The 19,239-nt window shown below is 50.3% G+C and overlaps 1 protein-coding gene across 8 annotated transcripts; it reads left to right on the top strand.

Annotated features, from left to right (window-relative positions):
- The first annotated feature begins 2,052 nt into the window (after positions 1-2,052).
- Positions 2,053-17,309, top strand: GAL3ST1 (galactose-3-O-sulfotransferase 1). Of its 8 annotated transcripts, XM_079150968.1 has the most exons (4): positions 2,280-2,434; positions 3,861-3,947; positions 14,836-14,978; positions 15,873-17,309. In XM_079150968.1, exons 3-4 carry the CDS (start codon positions 14,845-14,847, stop codon positions 17,014-17,016), a joined length of 1,278 nt encoding a protein of 425 aa, XP_079007094.1. In that variant the 5' UTR covers positions 2,280-2,434; positions 3,861-3,947; positions 14,836-14,844; the 3' UTR covers positions 17,017-17,309. The 8 variants fall into 8 exon arrangements, with proteins under 8 accessions (XP_079007098.1, XP_079007092.1, XP_079007094.1 ...); XM_079150972.1 differs by lacking the exons at positions 2,280-2,434; positions 3,861-3,947 and adding an exon at positions 2,053-2,256 and having other exon boundaries at positions 15,876-17,309; XM_079150966.1 differs by lacking the exons at positions 2,280-2,434; positions 3,861-3,947 and adding an exon at positions 2,053-2,256.
- The last annotated feature ends 1,930 nt before the right edge of the window (positions 17,310-19,239 follow it).

Genomic DNA, 19,239 nt, shown 5'->3' with positions numbered 1-19,239 from the left:
TTGGTTCTGTATTCAGGATCCTTCCTGGGATTGGAGAAGGGCCACCTGGCACTCTGTACTGTAAGCTGGGCCAGCCCTGGATGTTGACTAAGTTGGATTCAGGCACACTCAGAACTCTCTGGATGTCCTTGGACCCCTCCATTTCCGGAGATTCCAAAAGGGAGCCACAGTGTTTTTGGGCTTGGTTCACATTCCAGCCCAGGTACTTTGCCTCTGTGAACCTGCTTCTGTTAGGGGTGGAAGTTCTGGAGCATTCCTGTGTTATAGGGTCAATGGTAACGTGTCATTTGTCTGGTAAGTGCTTGGTGAACACCAACTGTGAGGGCAGGTATACTCCTAGCTTTCCATTGTGGGTTGGTGGACAGAGTGGCCTCAGTGTGGCCACTTAAGGTAGCCCAACCTGTGGCCCTTGTGGGCTTGTCTTAATAGCTTCCCATCCAATCTGGCAGTGCTCTGCTGATTCCCAGGGGGGCCATCCCTTACCTGGGATTGTTCATGTGTCATGACAGAGCCAAAGCCAAAGCTAGAAACCTGGGCTTTGGATGCTCACTCACCCCCCTGCAGCACAGCTTCCCACTGCTGCTCCTGGTGGACTGATTGTTATCAGGAGCAGGAGCTGGGATGGGGAAGGTTTGGTTTGGTTTGGAACTGGGCTTCATCCTTCCAAGATCTAGGCGCCTGAGGAACAGCTCCAACAGGGTCCTAAGCTCGGAGGTCTTAGCAGACCCCCTCCTCTCCAGGGTACCCATCAGGGTTGATACATGGGCCAGCAGAATGTGGGTGCCCCATCTAGGAACCATCTCTCTTTCTGGGCCCAGGCTTTCCTCCTTCATCCCAGCACAGCAGGACCAAAGATAGGGACTACTGCCTGGCCAGAACCAAGAACCAGAACCAGAAATTCTTGGCTCTGCCTATTGTGTGCTGGCTCTATAAGGGAAGAATGTTTCTGGGGGTAGTGACTGCAGACCCAACATTTGCAGGGGAAGAAAACTTGGCAGACTCTGGCTTGGGGAAGTAGAAAACCCAAGGCCCACATTGGCTGGACCTCACTGGGTGTGGAAGGAGAGGGCTATGTCCCATGCCCACTCTGGCATGCCCATGGCAGCAGGGGTGTGGTGGTAGGTGCCTCCAGAGACAGAGTGTCAAGACTTCTGGAGCTAGAGTCTGCAGCTCCAGGGGTAGACTAAGGCCTGTTTGGGTGCATTTGCATCCCAGCGCTACAAGGTGGAGGGCAGGCCCAATGGAAAAATGCCTAGCAGTCATGCTGATGTGGAATTTTCCCCATTCCAGAGTTACCCAGAAATGGCGGGGGCAGTGGGACTTTGATGTGGCCCATGCTGTACTGGGTTCTGTACTGCCCACAGTGGAGCCAAGAATTCCTGGTTCTGGTTCTTGGTTCTGGCCAGGCAGTAGCCCCTATCTTTGGTCCTGCTGTGCTGGGATGAAGGAGGAAAGCCTGGGCCCAGAAAGGGAGATGGTTCCTAGATGGGGCACCCACATTCTGCTGGCCCATGTATCAACCCTGATGGGTACCCTGGAGAGGAGGGGGACTGCTAAGACCTCCGAGCTTAGGACCCTGTTGGAGCTGTTCCTTGACTAAGCTCTCCTCAGATAGCCTGCCTTCTCTTCCCCGCCCCTGCTTCCATGGGTGCCAAAAAATGTGTCCCCAACTTGAAAAATCTGAGAGCTCATGTTCCCAGTAAAAGTTAAGCAACTACTCCAGCAACTTCCTTTTGCCTCCTTTTTCCCAGAGTTCGGATCCCCCTCCCCAGCACCACTATCAAGCCCCAGGCATCCTAGAGTCCTCTCCAGGGCTGGGGGCTCGGCTGAGCCAAAGGATCGGCGGCAGGACAATGGTCCCGTTGGCATGTCGGATACAAACGGGCCTTGTTGGTCTGGCGGCGGGGGCGCGCGGCTGCGCCTCCGCACGCTGAATGCGGCTTCTGTGCGTCCGGGGCTGGTGCACAGGGGCCGGGACCCAGAGGGAGGGGGCCCGTGCCTGGGGCGCCCATTGGCGGAAGCGCCAGGGGCCGGGCCAGGCCAGCGGCAGCACCTGGCCCGGAGCGGGAGCGGGAGCAGGCGCGGCGGCCGCGGCGCCGGCGGCGGCGGCGGCGGCGGCGGCGGCGGGGCGGGAGCATGGAGCAGGCCTTGCGGAGAGCAGGGCCCCGGCAGGTGCGCCCCGCCGCCCAGTGAGCGCCCGGGCTGCACGGCCGGGGCCGAGCCAGACACGCTGAGTCCTAGGAGGACGGGGACAAGGTACGTCCCAGGGTCCAGCACCCACCGCCAGCTAGAGTCCTGCCTCAGTCTACTCCCTGAGGACTCCGCCCATGCTACTCCAGTTGCCAAAATGGTACTGCGTGCGCGCCCAGGGGTATAAGATTGCCGCATCCCCGCTCTAGCGGCTGGATGCTGACTGGGGCCAGGAAGGGTGCAGGTTGGTGCTAGCCTTGCCCTTGGTTTTTTCCCCCCATGGCCCCCAGTCCCTGAAGGTGGGGTGGGTGGGGCTGGAGAAGGCAGGCTGCTGGCGCTGGACAGGAGCTAATTCTGTTAATGATTAATTTTCTTGGGTACAGTGGCCCGAACCCTAGTGGAGGAGGGGCAGGGATCTCCCCTCTCCCCCCACCAAACCTCCCCAGAAGCGGGCTGTCAGAGTAAGGGCTGGGGTCATGGTAAGGGGGAAAACCCCTCTGCCCTGGTATGGTGCCCCTGAGTGGGCAAGACCACCAAGTAGAGGCTTGTCAGGTGGAACAAACCGTGGTGTCCACCAGGGGCCCCATACAAAATCCCAGGATACCTGTTTTCTGGTTCAGTGCCCCAAAAGGGGCCTGACTTAGCCAACTCATTCCTGCCTTTGGTAACAACACAGAGCATGACTGATCTCTTCCTAAGGGGAATGCTCCTTCCCAGCTGCTTAGATCAGGAGAGGTGATGGGCAAACATCTGGCTGCTGTAACCCACTCCAGAGGGAGGAAGGGAGAGAGAGAGGGCATAGGCCTGACACCTGATCTCCAGGGCTGCCATGGTGACAAGTATCATGGAAATCCTCAAGAGAAGAGAGGTGTGGAGGAAGGTCCAATCAGGAGAATCCAACCTCTTTCTGTACTGAGGGGATGACCTGAGGCCCTGAGAGGGTGAGGCTTGTCTAGGGCCACACAGGAAGGACAGGAGGTCAGGCCTGGGCCAGAGCAGCCCCTAAGCATTGCTACTTATCTCCATTATGCACAGGGTGAATTAAGGCTCAGGGAAATAAAGTGACTTGTCCAAGGTCTCACAGTTCACAGGTAGCCAAGTTGACTCCAAGTCACAGGAGTCTTACCTAGGTCCCCACCTCAGGACCCCAGCCCTATCTGGGACCCCTCTGTCCCACTGGGTTCCTAGTCTCTTTGATCTGTCTGGGCTGCCCCAAACCCCCAGCTCAAGACCCCTCCCCCTCGCTTTCCTGGCTCCCAGCTCTGCCTGACACTCGGGGTGGGCAGGCTGTTACCCTGGGAGCAGAGACAACAGAGCCCTGTTCCCAGCTGCCACCTCTAGCTGCTTCATTCCCTCTTCTCAGGCATGACTCTGCCTGAAGGAAACTCCATGTGGACAAAATATTTGCTTCCCCTTAATGGGGAAGCAAATTTGCATCCCTTTCCCTTAATGGGGTTTATGTCCTCTTGTCACCCCAAAAGGGAGGAGTGTGTCCTCTACAGCCCCTCCCACTAGACACCAAAGGGCTGGATGTGCCACCCAGTGAAGGAGGCAATCATTAACCTGGGAGAATGATGCACAAATGGAGGAATTCTGGGCCTGCCTGCAGGCTTGTGAAGGGCTCCCTGTTTCACTTTGACTGAGCGAGGAATATGAACAACTCCTTTTAGGAGCCCTACACCACTCCAGAAAAGGCAGGGCTGGTTGCAGCCGAGGTGCCCTTGAGGGTCACCAGACGGGACCTCCGGAATCACCAGGTGAGGAGTAATGGGAAGAAATACACCCAGAGGGCACCTGCTTTCCCACATGACAGTTCCAGGGCAGAGATAAGGTCCCCAGTGGTGCCGTGACTTGCAGTGGAACCTAGGTTGAGTCTTATCCAAAACTGTGCCTCAGTTTTGTCAGATGTGGAATATGAGGGTCAGGCAGCTTGGATATGGAACATGGGAAATATGGGTCCTTGGACAGAGAGGGTAACTTTCCAGGTGTCTGCACTGACAGGTCCTGCTTTCCCTGTTAGATGAATCTAGAAGGAGGAGCATGGTAGTAAGCAAACATGCTAATATTGTATGCCAGACACCATGCAAAGGGCTCTGCGTGCCTCACATCATTGGATCCTCCCAGCAAGCCTGTGAGAACATGTATGTACTTCCATTCTTTAGAAATCTGAAGCTCAAAAAGAAGTCACTTGCCTGAGGTCACCCAGCTGGGGAATGGTGGAGTCAGGATGCATAATCAGGGTATCTCAAAGAATCCAGGAGTAGAAAGGTGGGTTAGCATATCCATCTTTCAGCATCTTTTGTAAAATCTTCCTACTGTTACATTATCTTTATACAAATAAGCGCATCACCTTTAAAAAAAGATAATTTCAGGCCTGTTACCAAAGTACAGAGAATGAGATTACCAACTCACCCCTGGTTCCTCAGTATTTTTAGAGCTAATAAAGAAGTGACTGACTTCTTGTTGAATCTATGGTTTGCTGTTTTGGCTTGACTCAGATCTGCTATCAGGAAGGGTGATGATTTTTGCCTGAACAAGAGCTATGGACTTGCTCCTAGTTCTGGCTTTGCTGTTTAGCCCCTCCACAAGTTACTGAGCCTCAGTTTCCTCACCTGTGGTGCCAGCAGACAACACTTGGAGGTTCTGTTAAGTTCATGGGTGTGTGTGGCTGCCCTTTGAAACAGCAGATGGGTGACCCTGTAAGATTAAAAGGTGCCTTCTGAATCATCAAAGAACCTTGCCTTCTCTCAGCAGCCAGGCCTAGTCCCAATTGGCATCCACACCTATACCCAAAGGGGCAGTGGAGCAGGAGCAAGATTCCAAGACTGACATTTTGGAGGTGGTCTTATGAGCCAGTGAATGCCCTCGTGGGTAGTTCTCCTCATCTCTGTTCCAGCACCCACTCCAGAGGGATTGGGCAAGGAAACTTCCTGATCCTCACAATGGGAGGGAGGCCCATTCTCTCTCAGCTTTATCTTTAGCTGTACAGCCAACACTTTCTAGCTCTGTACCAGGCATCTACTGCCTGCTCCTCACCTAGGACACAGAGGTTCAGAGAGGGCAGCCTGCTTGCCTTAGACACACAGGAGGTGGGACATTAACTCAGACTAGTCACTTTTCCCTGCTCCTCCAGCCAGGCTGGGGTTTTTCAAAATGGAAATATCTTTTTTCCCCACTAAAGTAATACAAAGGATTGTGTAAAAGAAAAAAAAAAAAGTGTGTGTGTGTGTGTGTGTATGTGTGTGTGTGTGTGAGAGAGAGAGAGAGAGAGAGAGAGAGAGAGAGAGAGAGAGAGGGAGAGAGAAAGAGAGAGATTTTTTTTTTCTGCAACAGGGAATCAAATCCAGGACCTCACATATGTGAGGCAAGCACTCTACCACTGAGTTACAACCCCAGCCCTTGTAATTTTATTTTGAGACAGGGTCTCTAAGTTGCCCCAACTGGCCTTGAACTTGAGATTCTCGTGCCTCAGCCTCCACTTAGCTGAGATTACAGGCATGTACCACCATGCCTAACTTATACATTTTGATTATAGAATCAAAATTTGTTACAGAAAGTAAATGGCCCTGCTCTCCTGGGAAGTACAGCTTCTCTTTGGTAATTTTTTCAGACTCTTTTACAAAGTACAAATGTGTAGCTTTGCTCTATATGAGTAAGTTCATTCTGTCCACTGCATAATCAAGCTGAATATTAGGCAACTCTTTTTAACCTCTCTAAGCCTCAGTTTCCTAGTCTACAAAATTGATATAAAGACCTTATAAGCTTTGGAGAATCTATAACTAATACTTCAGTGACCATTTTTGTGTGCCCGTCTTCAGATCTCTTGTCAGACTTTCTTCAAAGATATTTCCACAGGAATGATTGCTGGGCCTGAGAGTGGTCACCATTAGAACACATAATAGTTGCTTCAAATAAGTGCTCTTTCCTGATTTCATTTTTTTTTTTTTTCTTTTGCAATGCTGGATATTGAATCCAGGGCCTTGTGTGTGTTAGGCAAGTGCTCTACCAATGAGCCCCTCCCATCCCCCCGCCCCCCCCCCCTTTTTTGTTCCACTTTTAAAGCTTCCTCCCATGTCCCCATGGGATTCTTCTCCACCTACAGGGAACAGCCCTGGGATACCCCCTTACCCCACTACCTTCTCTGCCAGAGCTCTGTTTCTCTCTGTGCATTTGAGCCAATGGCATAGATGAATGGTTTACAGACCCAGCATGGCTGCTGAATGTGATGCAGCCAATGGCTTTGGAGGCCCTAGCTGCCATCTTTCTCTCCCTGGGAGACTTTTCCTATCCTGCTCCTGTAAGTGCAGGTTTCCTATCCTTCCTCCCTATCCCTGGTGACTCCATCTACTCCTGTGGCCCCAGGTTCCATCTCTGTGCCAGTGGCCCCCAACCTGCCTCCTTCAAGACCTCCTTCATGTGCTCCAGGCAGGGGATCCCCCTGCTTGTTGGACAGCCTATGGATATCCCACATAGACTCAATATTTCCTAATGGAAGCTCACGTGCCTGCCCTACCTTCATACTGAATTTGCCTCTCTCTCACCTCCCCAGTTCAGGGCCTCACTCCAGCCAACCAGTCATCTCAAAAGGGACTCTTCCCTCTCCTCCATGCCTAGGCACCCAGCAAATGCTGTCTATATCATGGCTTACAGATGATGCCTGGTTCATCCCCACCTCCCCCTTGGTTCAGGTCATCTCACAGTTTACCATCAAGATCTGTCTGCTTCTCTCCTTCCTTCCCCACCCCTACTACTCATTTTCTACCTAATAGTCTTGTGGGAATCCCATCTCCTCACCCCTCTGCTGAAGACCTTTTCAGTATTCCCCATCACCTACAGGATCAGGCTATACATTTGGCATGCTTCTCGAGGTCTGTCCATCCCTCTTGCCTCTGCCCTCTTTTTTGGCTATTCCTCTAAGTCTCCCCTGCCCACCCCGTCTCATACAGACACTCCAGCCAGGCTGAACAATAGTTTCTCAATTGCCTTGAACCTTTGCACATGCTTTTCTTTCTGCTGGTTTATTCCAGAATAACAGGCACATTAGTTAATAACAGGAACTACTATAACAGAAAAACCCTGAGTTCCAAAAGGCTTAAAGTAAAGGCAGCTTAGTTTCCATTTTCTTGCAATCCAGTGGGTGTTTGGTGGACAGTTATGCCGAGACCCAGTCTCCTCCCATCTCATGGCTCCACCCACTTCCACATCCTTAAAGATCACCCCATTGATTGGGCAAAGGGAAAGTGGAACACAGAGGAGTTCTGCTCACTTAACCTCATCAGTGTCATTCTGTTCATATTTCATCAGCCAGAATTCAGTCACATAAAGACTGACTGCAGCAGGGCTGGGGTTGTGGCTCAGTGGTAGAGTGCTTGCCTAGCATGTGTGAGGCACTGGGTTTTTGATTCTGCATATAAATAAATGAATAAAAATAAAGGTTGATTAACATCCAAAAAAAAAAAGACACTGACTGCAAAGGATGGGAAGTGTAATCTAACCATGTAACCGTGGAGAAAAGGGAACTGCCTTTGGAAATTGGAGAACACACAGCAGCAGCTTCTGCCACCAGAGCCCCCTCACAGGCAAAGTCTCCCTCCCTGATACCACCCTTTCCCTTGGCTGGATCATGTGTCTTTTCTGTACTGCAGCAAGCCCCAGTCAGTTTCCTCCATCACAGGTTATCTTGCTCCTCTGTCTCCCTCTAGCACCATGAGCACTAGACTGTCTGCACTGTGTCCTGTGTACCCTAGTGCTGGAATCTATAGACAGAAAAAAATGTAAGAAGGTGAGGACCACAACCTTAATGGTTGTGACCATTAAGATGGAGCTCTTTTCATCAACTTCTTTATATTCTGTGTTTCCTGAATTTTGTTCAGCGATCTTGTACTGCAATTATCATTTGAAAAAAAATTTTTTTGGTGGAGGGAGAATGAACCAAAGATGGTATCACTAATACTTCTAGAAGAGACCCCCTCCTGGCAGGAAGGAGGGGGGCACAATTCTGTCATCAAGCCTCCCCACTCTGGAAATGTCGGCTTCATTGGGTCTTTACTTGCCTCCCACCCTGGGCACCATCTCACTTGCTGCTGGAGACCCTGAGCGCCACTCCTTCACCTCTGCCCCATAGAGTGGGGATGATAGCCAAAGTCCTCAGCTAGGAATCTGAGGGTGCAGGCATGATGCATGGGAAGTAACAAGCACAGGAATGGACACTGTTTGGTTCAGAGCCCACATTCATAAGCCACAGTCACTGCTGTTCGATGCCAGCTCTGCTCTGCTTCACCCCCATAAAGCTGTCTTCAAACAAGCTCATTCTAATTTCCAATGGGCATTAGAAAAAAATAAAACAACTCCAAAGCATGTCCCAAGCCTGATTCTAGCACTTAGAAGGATTATAATTCTCAGCCTGGCCTATAGCAGGTTTAGCTCTGTTGTTTTGTGGGTGCTTGGGGCTTCTCTCAGATTGGATGGGGTTTTCAGAAAAGAGGGGTTCAGAGCAAGTGTCAGATGCCTGCTGCTCCCTGGGAGGAGCCCGCAGTTGCTTAACCTCTGAGAGTGCTCAGTGAGGATGAATAACTGTCACAACAATTAAGATTATTAACTGATAGTGATCCCTGGGTCTCTAGAGCCTGTAGCCTGAAGGGGAGATGGAAGAGGCTTTCTAGGCACAAGGGGTCCCTTTGTCCAGGGACAAAGCCAAGACACCACAGACCTGAAACTAAGATTCCAGTGTGGGGATGAGCCCAAGAGTCCCAGGCTTTAGCGCTGGTGTCCCTGGAATTGCCTCTTAGACCTGCTGAGGCCCCAGGAAGGATCAGCTTCTGCAGTTAGCCCCAATCCTGCAAAGTTGGTCCAGGTTCTCCATGTGTCCCAGACCTCATGCGCAATAGACAGGAGCTGCCCAGCATGGATCCTCTATCCTCTCTGATGAAGGAGCTAGGGATCAGAGAATGAGATCTCTCCAGACTCATCCTCCAAGTCTTGGTCAGACACTGACTTCTGGAAGTCCTCCATGCCCAGTTAGTTGCTCACTCTTCAGGGCTCCCGTAGATTTGTAATGACCCTTGGTGTGCCTCAGCCCCTTTAAGTCCTGGATCTTGGCAGGTCTTTGGGACTCTGACTTTACTGTGTGATTGCCATCTCTCTGAGGCTTGGTTTCTTCACCTGGGGAGTGGCTGATGGAGGTGCTTGGTCCTTGGGGCAGCTGTGAGACTTAAATGAGGTGTAGTGTGTGGATCAATTAGCATCCTGCCTCCCTGTTATTCTCTCTGCCTTCAGACCTCTCATGTCCTCTCTGCAGGGCTCTGCGGTAGCTGTGTCCTTGGTCCAAGGACATCTGGAACTTTGCTGAGCCCTTCGATAAAGGAACTGCCTGGTTGTCCGGATCCAGGGAGAGGTGGAGGATTACCCAGGGCTGTTTAGCAGGGTGTGGGGGGCAGAAGGCCAGGGCACCACCTGCAGGGTACTGGGATATGCCACTTGCTATCCCCAGGGAGGGAACTCATAAATATTCACACCCACTGGAGCAGGAGGGAGCCAGCCAGGCTGCTGCTGGGTGTCATTGGAGCATTCTTGTCTCCTGGTGACTGCAGAGGCAGCCCCGAAGTTGGATGTGGCTCAGGCTGGGAGAGGAAAGGGCAGCCAGTAACAACTGGAGGTGAGTGTATCCCCTCTGCACTCACACCAGAGCCTGCTTGGTGGTGATGCCCTAGGCCAGGTTTACCTTCCTGAGTTTGGTTTCTCTGTGTTTTAGATGTGAGAATAAGCCCTATTTTTTCTTCGTTTCCTGAGGGGTCTTAGCTGAATGGTCCTAGCTAAATGGGAGGATGCCTGGGCCTGGCCTGCTGTCACTCACCTGCACTGATGGAGGCGAGTGTGACTGGGATAATCAATCCACAAGGGCAAGGATAGATTGAAGTGGAGACTGGCAAGGGGATTGTGTCCCGTTTACCTGGGTTTGTCACCACTGTGGGCAGTGGAGGCAGAAGACCCAGGTTCCGATTCTATCTCTGCTATACTGTGCTGTGTGACCTTGAGGGTGTCCCTGCTCTTTTAGAAACCTGACTTCCCTGCCTCTCTGTCTTCTGGCTTAGAGATCATGAAACTTATGCTGCACTGAGATTGTCCTTGAACTTGGGACCTAGGAATTGGGGCCATAGCTGCCCAAAAGCCTCCATCTTGAGTCAGTGGGCACACACTTTGATGGGGCCAGGAATGGGACCTGGAAGGGTAATAATAATGATAACAATGGTGGCAGGCCATGCACAGCAAGTGTTTGCTCTGCATCCACTCTGCACTGGGTTTGTTCCTTGTGGAGTGCAGAGGATCTGCACATCACCCAGTGATGAAAGGAAAGTTGGTACTATCATTTAGGAGGAAAATTTGAGACCCAGAGAGGGACACAAACTTGCCTAGGGCACACAGTTAGAAAACAACAGATGGAATTTAAAACCAGAACCTGGCCCTGAGTTACTGTCTCCATAGGGTTCTTGTGTGTGGCTCTCAAATGCCTAGCTTTCACATGTGCTCTTGTGCACACATGACCCTCACTAGTATGACTTCCATGTTTAGCTTTCACTCTTGGGGATATTTACATACATTTGGCTTATATGCAGGCTCTGGCCTGTTTGTCTGTTTCACACATGAACTGTTTCCTATGTGGCTCTCAATAAGGCGTTGGCTGCTTGGACCATGGTCTCATCTACACTCTGGACCAGGGCTACATGACCCTGCCACATTTTCCTCTGAGGTTTATGGTGGTGGTGGTGGGGGGGTCATTCATCAAACATTTACCAGGTGCCAAACCCAGGAAGCACAGGAATGAGTCACTGTCAGGCTTGTTTATCCCCTCTGGGCACAGAGGGGATATCTCCTCTGCACACCCAGGCATTTGAACCAAGACTACACCTTGGCAAATAGTGATGATAATAGCTAATTATCATCACTATTAAAAATTAATATGTATCCATCACCTCCTGAGTACATGCATCCTCTCTTTAGAATCTCACAGACTCAGGACTATTCCCCCTCAAGTCAGTCTTCTGGCTGCCAGCCCACCCCTCCCTGGACTTCAGTTTACCCAGAGGCTCTGCCTGTGATCACAAAGAGTCTTGTTTGCCCTGATCTTGCTGTTGTGTGTTCACTGTACATATGAGGAGACTGAGGCTCAGAGATAGTGAGCTTTGTGTCCAAATTCACAGGCAGAAAGAGAATGACTAGCCTTGGACATTCAGGTGGCCAACACAGGAACACCAGCCATCAGGACCCCTTTCCCCGCTCTGTTCATTCTGGATGCTGGCTCAACCCACAGAGACTAGACCCTGTTGTGTTCCTGGGACAGAACTTCCCCAATGCCTTGGCCTGTGGTGGAATTGCTGCCATGAAAATCCTTTCTTCTTTCCTTCCTTCTTTCCCTCATTCCCTCTTTCCCTCCTGTGGGCAAGGAAGCTGCATGCTGGTGGTCCACAGACCTGGACTTGAATTCCTGCCAGGCCCCTGCCTTGATGAGTGACCCTGAGCAAGTTAGGTCACCTCTGTAGCCTCAGTTTCCTCATCTGCAAAATGGGGCTGAGAGTGAGTAAAGTGGCACCTGTTGAGTGGTAGCTGAATGGAGACAGTTAGATGCTCTGAAGAAGCCCCTGCCCCAGGCCTGGCTGGTAGCAGAGGCTCAAAAGTGGAATCAGAGGGCGAAATGGCCAAGGATGCAGCAGCTGGCAGGGCCCAAGCCAGGCAGGGACCTGGTGAGGTTTGAGGAAGTAAAAATGGGAAAATGTAGGAATAAGTGAATCAGTGATGAAGGGGTGGGGCCAAGTGGAAACTGATTGGCAGTTCAGGGAGGCTGGTCTGCCCCCTGCTGCTTGGTCTCCTGTCTAGACCTCCACCATTTCAGTTTACCAGAGTTCCGGAAAGTACCCTGGTGAGTGGGGCTGCTGAGGCAGGGTGGGCCCTCAGAATATAGACAGGGTGAGCCACAGAATCCTAATTCCTTCACATTTTAAAGCCATAGAAACTGAGGCACAGGGCTCAGTTCTGAGCCAGAGTGTAAGGCTCTGGCCTGACTTAGGGCTCTGCCCTGCTTTCTGCTGCAGCCCTGGGAAGCAGGAGGCTGATAGGGACACTTGAGGCTTGGGGCAAGTTTGTGCTTTCTGGGCAGTCTAGTGGTCACTCCTTGTCCAGGGATGGCAGCAGACCTTCAGGGGTTCAGGAGAGATTCAGCTTGCCTGACCCATCTCAGGAAGTCTCCCAAGGGCACAGCCAGGTGGCTCCTACCTCACACATGAGAAACAAAATCCAAGGAGGTCCCTGGCTTGTCTGAAATCACAGCACTGAATTGAAACAGGCCTGAAGGGTTGGGCCTGAGGTTGGCACCTCTCCCTCCTAGGACCCCTCCTGGCAGGTTCACCCCACCTTGCAAGCTTCGTGATTTATTATTTAAATTAATAGCTGAGTGCAATGTATTACCTTTTTTGAATTACAAGGTAATACATGCTCCTTTAAAGAATGCAACTGCTGAAAAATGCATAATTTAGAAAAATATTCCCATATATACTCTCCCCCAGTTATGCAGAGGATAGCACTGCTTAAATGTAGAATTCAGGTTGAACATTTCTAATCCAAAAATCTGAAATCCAAAATGCTCGCAAATCTGAAACTTTTGGAGTGCCAACATGATTCCACAAGTGGAAAATTCCGCACCTGGCCTCATGTGATGGGCCACAGCTAAAACACAGGGACGCTAAAAATATTGTATAAAATTATCTTTAGGGTACGGGCATAAGTGAATTTCATGTTTATATTTGGGTTTTATTCCCAGAATATCTCATTTTATAAAGGCAAATATATTCTGTAATCAAAAAAAAAAAAAAAATCTGAAATTCAGAACACTTCTGGTTCCAAGCATTTTAGATAAGGGATACTCAACTTGTACTGCCCTCCAATTACTTTCTTCTGGGTCTTCATGTATTTTTACATATGTATATAGAGAGAATATGAAGGGACAATTGACGTACATATTATTCTAGAACTTTCTTTTTTCCACACAAAGAGATCACGATGTGTTTTTAGCTACATCTTGTTTTCTGTTGTTGTTTTGTTTTTCAAACATCTGTAGATGACTGTTTCTATGAGTGGGCCTTGATTTATGTAATGGTTCCTTGCTAATAATCACTGAGGTTGTTTCTAATTTTTTCCTGTTTCTGACCAAGCAGCTGTGAATACCCTTTCACATGCAACTTTGCACATTTGCCCAAGTGTTTCCATAGAACAATGAGAAGTCAGAGAGCTTGCACCTTTGTCCTTTGACAATCCCTGTCCTGCAACACTGCCCCTCACCCTCGCCCAACACCCTGTCTACCTTGCAGAGTGAATAGGATGTCACGAGGGAGGTCAGATTCCCTCTTGTAGTACAGTTTCTTTCTTTGCAAATTGCTTCTTCACGTTCTTTCTGGTGAGGAGCTATTTCTAAATGATGAACCAAGGACTCAGAGATTGGTGCCGCCTGGTGGGTGGGCCTGGAGGGCCTCTTCTCCAGGAGGAGTTTGTGGGTGCCTTGGGTAACTTTTCCAGGGAGTGGTGTATGGGCTCCTACCCAGGTGGGCTGTTCTATCTTCTGCCCCCAGGGACAGTGGTGATGAGCCATGCTTGTGATCATGGGACAGCACCTGTTACCTCTGGTGGCCTCAGGGGCTCAAGAGCTTGAAATGGAATGAGAGTTGAAAGTTTTAGGCCCTGGCTTTGCTGCTAAGGGATGGTGGAAAGCCCCACCCCCACGCTCTCTCCTAGAGAGATGTTTCAGTCCTCTGTGAATAAGGTTGCCACATTCAGACCAAACCTCCCTCTAAACAAACAAATAACAACAAAACCCCACAACATTGTTAAAATTGTGGATTGAATAATTTTTAGTATAAGTATATTCCAGGTAATATTTGGGACATACTTACACAACTAAAATATTTTATTCATTGATTACCTGAAATGAGCATTTCACTGGGCAACCCTCCCTTTGGGCCATCAAAGAGAAGGTGGGTATGTGGGCAGAGGCCTGTTTAATTGTGTGAACTGAGCCTTCTTCTTTCCAGCTGTGAGCCTCAGTTTCTTTATCTGCCTCCCCTATAGATCCCAGAAGTACAGGGACTGGTGAGAAGAGAGCAGGAGACTTAGGCCCTTCTTGGGCAACTTTGAGGGTGGGCAGGGAACATGTAGGGGCTGGCTTGCCCCTCTAAAAATTAAAGGATACTCATCCCCAGAGAGTTCCTGGCTTTTCTGTAGACAGCCCAACCCAGGCCTAGGGACACAGAACACTGAGCAAGGATCTTCTTTTCCTTTTTACTTAGAAAAGTATTTCATTATAAAGCCCAAAAAGGTCCAAAAATGAGATAATGAATACTTGTGTCCTCAACAAGCAGCTTAAAACTTAAAACAGAACCATGAGGCAGAAACTTCTCCCTGCCCGGTTTCTCCACCTTTCTTTGAGTTGATTTCCCCTCTCTGTCTGTCTCCATGTGTGTTTCTCTCTGTCCCTATCTGGACCCTGCAGGGGGTTCACGGTGCTGGTAAAGGCAGGTCCTTGCTGCCAGGCCCAGGCAGCCATAGGTGCTCCTTGGGTCCAGCCTCCTGATGCTTGTTTCCACTCTCTGCTGCCCCCTACAGGTGTCTGAGATGCCGCCCACGCTACAGAAGAAGCGCTGGGAGTCCATGGCCAAGGGGCTGGTTCTGGGAGCTCTCTTCACCAGCTTCCTGTTGCTGCTGTACTCTTACGCTGTGCCCCCGCTGCACACTGGCCTGACCTCCACGTGAGTAGCCTAGTTGATCACCCAGAGATGGGGGTATAGAGAGACTACTCCCCTATAGGGAGGCCCTGTAATTACATTACCACAGCACCTGCCTGAATGATTGAAGCTACATCCTGGGCAGACATCCTGTATCCTATATCACACTCTGCCAGACAGAAAACCCACCACTGAGGGCAGAACTCACCATGTAATCCTGGCCTCCATGTGCTCATCTGTGAGGTGGGGAGAACAGCAGAGCTTGCCTCATGGAGTGGGAGAATCACATAACACCATCTATGTCTAGGGCATGGATTACATTATCTGAGGCTCCAGCAGAGCCACAGGGGAGGGTGTGACTTGTCTAAGAGCACTCAGCTGGCACAGGGCCTGGATTCAAACTCCTGTGTGACCCTAGGCCTGGCTCCTAACCATCCAGCAATCCTGATGGGCAGATGGGTGCAGCGGACAGGAAGAGCTCCTCATGGGGATGCTCAGCACAGATCTGGCCCAGCCTGTACCTTTAGTTGTGCGTATTAAGTTGAACTGGAGGAAATTGTCAATAACTGACCATACTAAAGGACAATTTCATGTGGTCCAACCTAATACTATTTTACAATAAACATGACACTGGCCATGAATGAGACAAGAGCCTATGTGTCTCATCTCACTTCAACCGCACACTAACATCACAAGTAGGGCCTGTTGTTTTCCCCATTTCACATATGAGGAAACTGAGGCCAGAAAGGCCAAATCACTGGCTCAGGCATCCAGCCTGGACTCAGGCCCATCTCTGTCCTCATCTCAGTCCCCCTGCCACCACTGTCATCAACAAACCCATGTTTAGGCACCAGGACCCAGGGTTCTGAGTCCCAAGACCCCAGCCCTCTGATACTCTTCCTACTTCTCTGTCCCTAGCAGGACCCCTGAGGCCATAGCACCCTGCTCCCCAGTCCCTGGTGAGTCAGAGGGGGTGACTCTGGCCAATGGCTCATCTGGAGGTTGCCAGCCACAGCGCAACATCGTGTTCATGAAGACACACAAGACGGCCAGCAGCACGCTGCTCAACATCCTGTTCCGCTTTGGCCAGAAGCATGGGCTCAAATTCGCCTTCCCCAATGGTCGCAATGACTTCGACTACCCAGCCTTCTTCACCCGCAGCCTGGTGCAGGACTACCGGCCTGGTGCCTGCTTCAACATCATCTGCAACCATATGCGCTTCCACTATGAGGAGGTGCGTGGCCTGGTGCCACCCAACGCCACTTTCATCACCGTGCTCCGGGACCCTGCCCGCCTCTTTGAGTCCTCTTTCCACTACTTTGGACCCGTGGTGCCCCTCACGTGGAAGCTCTCAAGCAGTGACAAGCTGGCCGAGTTCCTGCAGGACCCCGATCGCTACTATGACCCCAATGGCTACAACGCCCACTACCTCCGCAACTTGCTCTTCTTTGACCTGGGCTATGACAGCGGCCTGGACCCCGGCAGCCCGCGGGTGCAGGAGCACATCCTGGAGGTGGAGCGCCGCTTTCACCTGGTGCTCCTCCAGGAATACTTCGACGAGTCTCTGGTGCTGCTGAAGGACTTGCTCTGCTGGGAGCTGGAGGACGTGCTGTACTTCAAGCTCAATGCCCGTCGTGATTCGCCAGTGCCACGGCTCTCTGGGGACCTGTACCGTCGCGCCACGGCCTGGAACATGCTGGATGCCCGTCTCTACCACCACTTCAATGCCAGCTTCTGGCGCAAAGTAGAGGCCTTTGGGCAGGAGCGCATGGCGGAAGAGGTGGCTGCCCTGCGCCGTGCCAATGAGCGCATGCGGCGTATCTGCATCGATGGCGGTCGGGCAGTGGACGCGGCCGCCATCCAGGACTCAGCCATGCAGCCCTGGCAGCCGCTGGGTTCCAAGTCCATCCTGGGTTACAACCTCAAGAAGAGCATCGGGCAGCGGCACCAACAGCTCTGCCGTCGAATGCTCACGCCCGAGATCCAGTACCTGATGGACCTTGGCGTTAACCTCTGGGTCACCAAGCTCTGGAAGTTCATTCGGGACTTTCTGCGATGGTGACATCCTGCTGACCTTCGGCCCCCCAGCTTACTCACTGCAGAGGGGCTGGGCAGGGACCTGCTGATGTTGGCTTCCTTCAGCCCCTCCTGGTGCCACCCTGGACCCCAGGGTGAGGGGGGGCTCTCAAGGGGATGTAGCCAACCAGGACTGGGCCCCTGGCACACAGGGCCTAATGGGAGAGCAGTATTTGACTAATTATACTATTTTTTATTAAACCCCTTCCCTCTATTTCCTGCCACCCCTTAAAGGGGAGACCTCAGAAGTAAAAGGATTTGATGTTGTGTTTTTGTTAATCAGCCTCAGTGGTGGTGACTGGAAGGGCCCTGGGGTGGGGAGACCCCAAAAGAGCACATTAGTCTGTGTGTGAAAGTGTAAGACAGCCCAATGTAGAGCAGGGACCTTATATGTATGTTATATATTGAAGCTCTATGTGGTTCAGTAGCTCCCATGGCTTCCAAGACCTGGAAGAGTTTTCGTTAGTACGTGCCCGTGTGTTTGCATACATGTGTGACTGAGCGCTGGTTATGTACCTGACACTGGACTAAGTGGTTTGTGGACATTATCTGAATTCATCTTCACCAAAACTCAGGGTCATAGGGACTGTTGATATCTCATGCTAGAGATAAGGAAAGGGAAAATCACCTGGCCAACATCACACTGCAAATACATGGTAGGACCAGAGCAGGGACTGGTGAGGGGAAGGTATGGACAGATCAGGAAGAGTCCAAGAGTGAGTGAGTGTGTGTGTGTGATGGGGGTAGGGTGGGGAGTGTTTCATGGGGCAGGCCCTGAGCCCAGGCTAAGAGCTTTTTACTGTTTCATTAATCCTCATAATAACCTTTTTTCCACATTTTCTATTGATACACTATAGTTGTACATATCAATGAGATTTGTTGTTACATATTCATAATAATCTTCAAGCCAGGCACAGTTACTGTCCCACATTACAGATGAGAGAATTGATATTTAAATAGGGTAAGGGACTTGCCCAAGGTCACATTACAAGAATATCATATCCAGGACTCAAACCATCTCCCAAAGACCCCCAAATCTTTCCATCTTTGTGTCTGTTCACTCTGTCCCTACTAGTCCCTCCCCTGGCTTCCAGTTAGTACCTCTTGTCTCCACCCACACTTCCCACTTCTACTGCTCACCCAGGCTGTCTCACACATTTGCCCCCTCCACCCTGACATTCAGTTCAATCAATAAAAAGAAAATGATATCTACCTAATACCTATTGCACCCCTAGACCTCATCTGTTCCCAAGCAAACAACAATCAACAAGTTGGTCAGGACCCTTCTGGAACTTATGTCCCGAAGTAAAGATGACCAACAAGCAACCAAGGCATGGTCTTGACGTGATTGACCAGGGTGGGGATGCTCCTGGCTCTAACTTCAGGTGATGCGACTGCCTTCTTCAGCCTCTCCAGGGGGACAGTGGCTTTTGGTGGCACAGACTCTCAGGCTTCCAACTAGGAAATGATATCCAGATCTGAATGGCAGAAGCCACAGTCAAGAAACTGTTTATTGGAAACCTATTGTGCCAGACTTCAGACCAACTACTTACACACCTTAGCTGAAGTATCTATAGCCTCCCTTCTATACACACCAAAGATCCAAAGCCACACAGCTAATTAGTGCTAAAGTCAGAACTCAAACTAACATGGGTCAGCTCTTGACCCCGTCAGAATTTGTGTTATTCTGTCTCCTGGAAATGAACTTTTGACCAAGCAGGATAGGGAGGAGTTAGGGTTGATCAATTGTCCCAGTTTTTTGAGACTGTCCTAGTTTTAGCACTGAAAGTCCCACATCCCAGGAAACTATTCAGTCCTAGACAACAAGGTTCCATCTCACCAGTTCCCTAGAGTCACCCTGCCTGCACCTTCGTAATGTTCCTATAAAATAATGTTCTTTGCGACACACCTTAGTAGCCTTTATTTAAATCGTATGCAGGAAAATAAGCAAAAACAAAGAACCGACAAAAGCTAGGACTATTCCTAGAAAAAGATATTACTAGCCCCAAATCTATGAGAGAATTTTATTAGTCAAAGATAGATATCATTTAGTGTGTAATATGATCCTATCTTGGATTTAAAGAACCTCATAATTTTATCTCCTTAGGCCCTGAAGGGCCTAGAAGTACCAATAATAAAATTATTATATATTATTGCATTATTTTATTATTATTGTTATATGCATTTCAAGACCTTTGGGATCCAAGAA

The sequence above is a fragment of the Sciurus vulgaris genome, assembly GCF_902686455.1.
Source record: "Sciurus vulgaris genome assembly, chromosome: 8".
NCBI classification, from domain to species: domain Eukaryota; kingdom Metazoa; phylum Chordata; class Mammalia; order Rodentia; family Sciuridae; genus Sciurus; species Sciurus vulgaris.
This window is presented reverse-complemented; position numbering and strand designations above follow the sequence as displayed.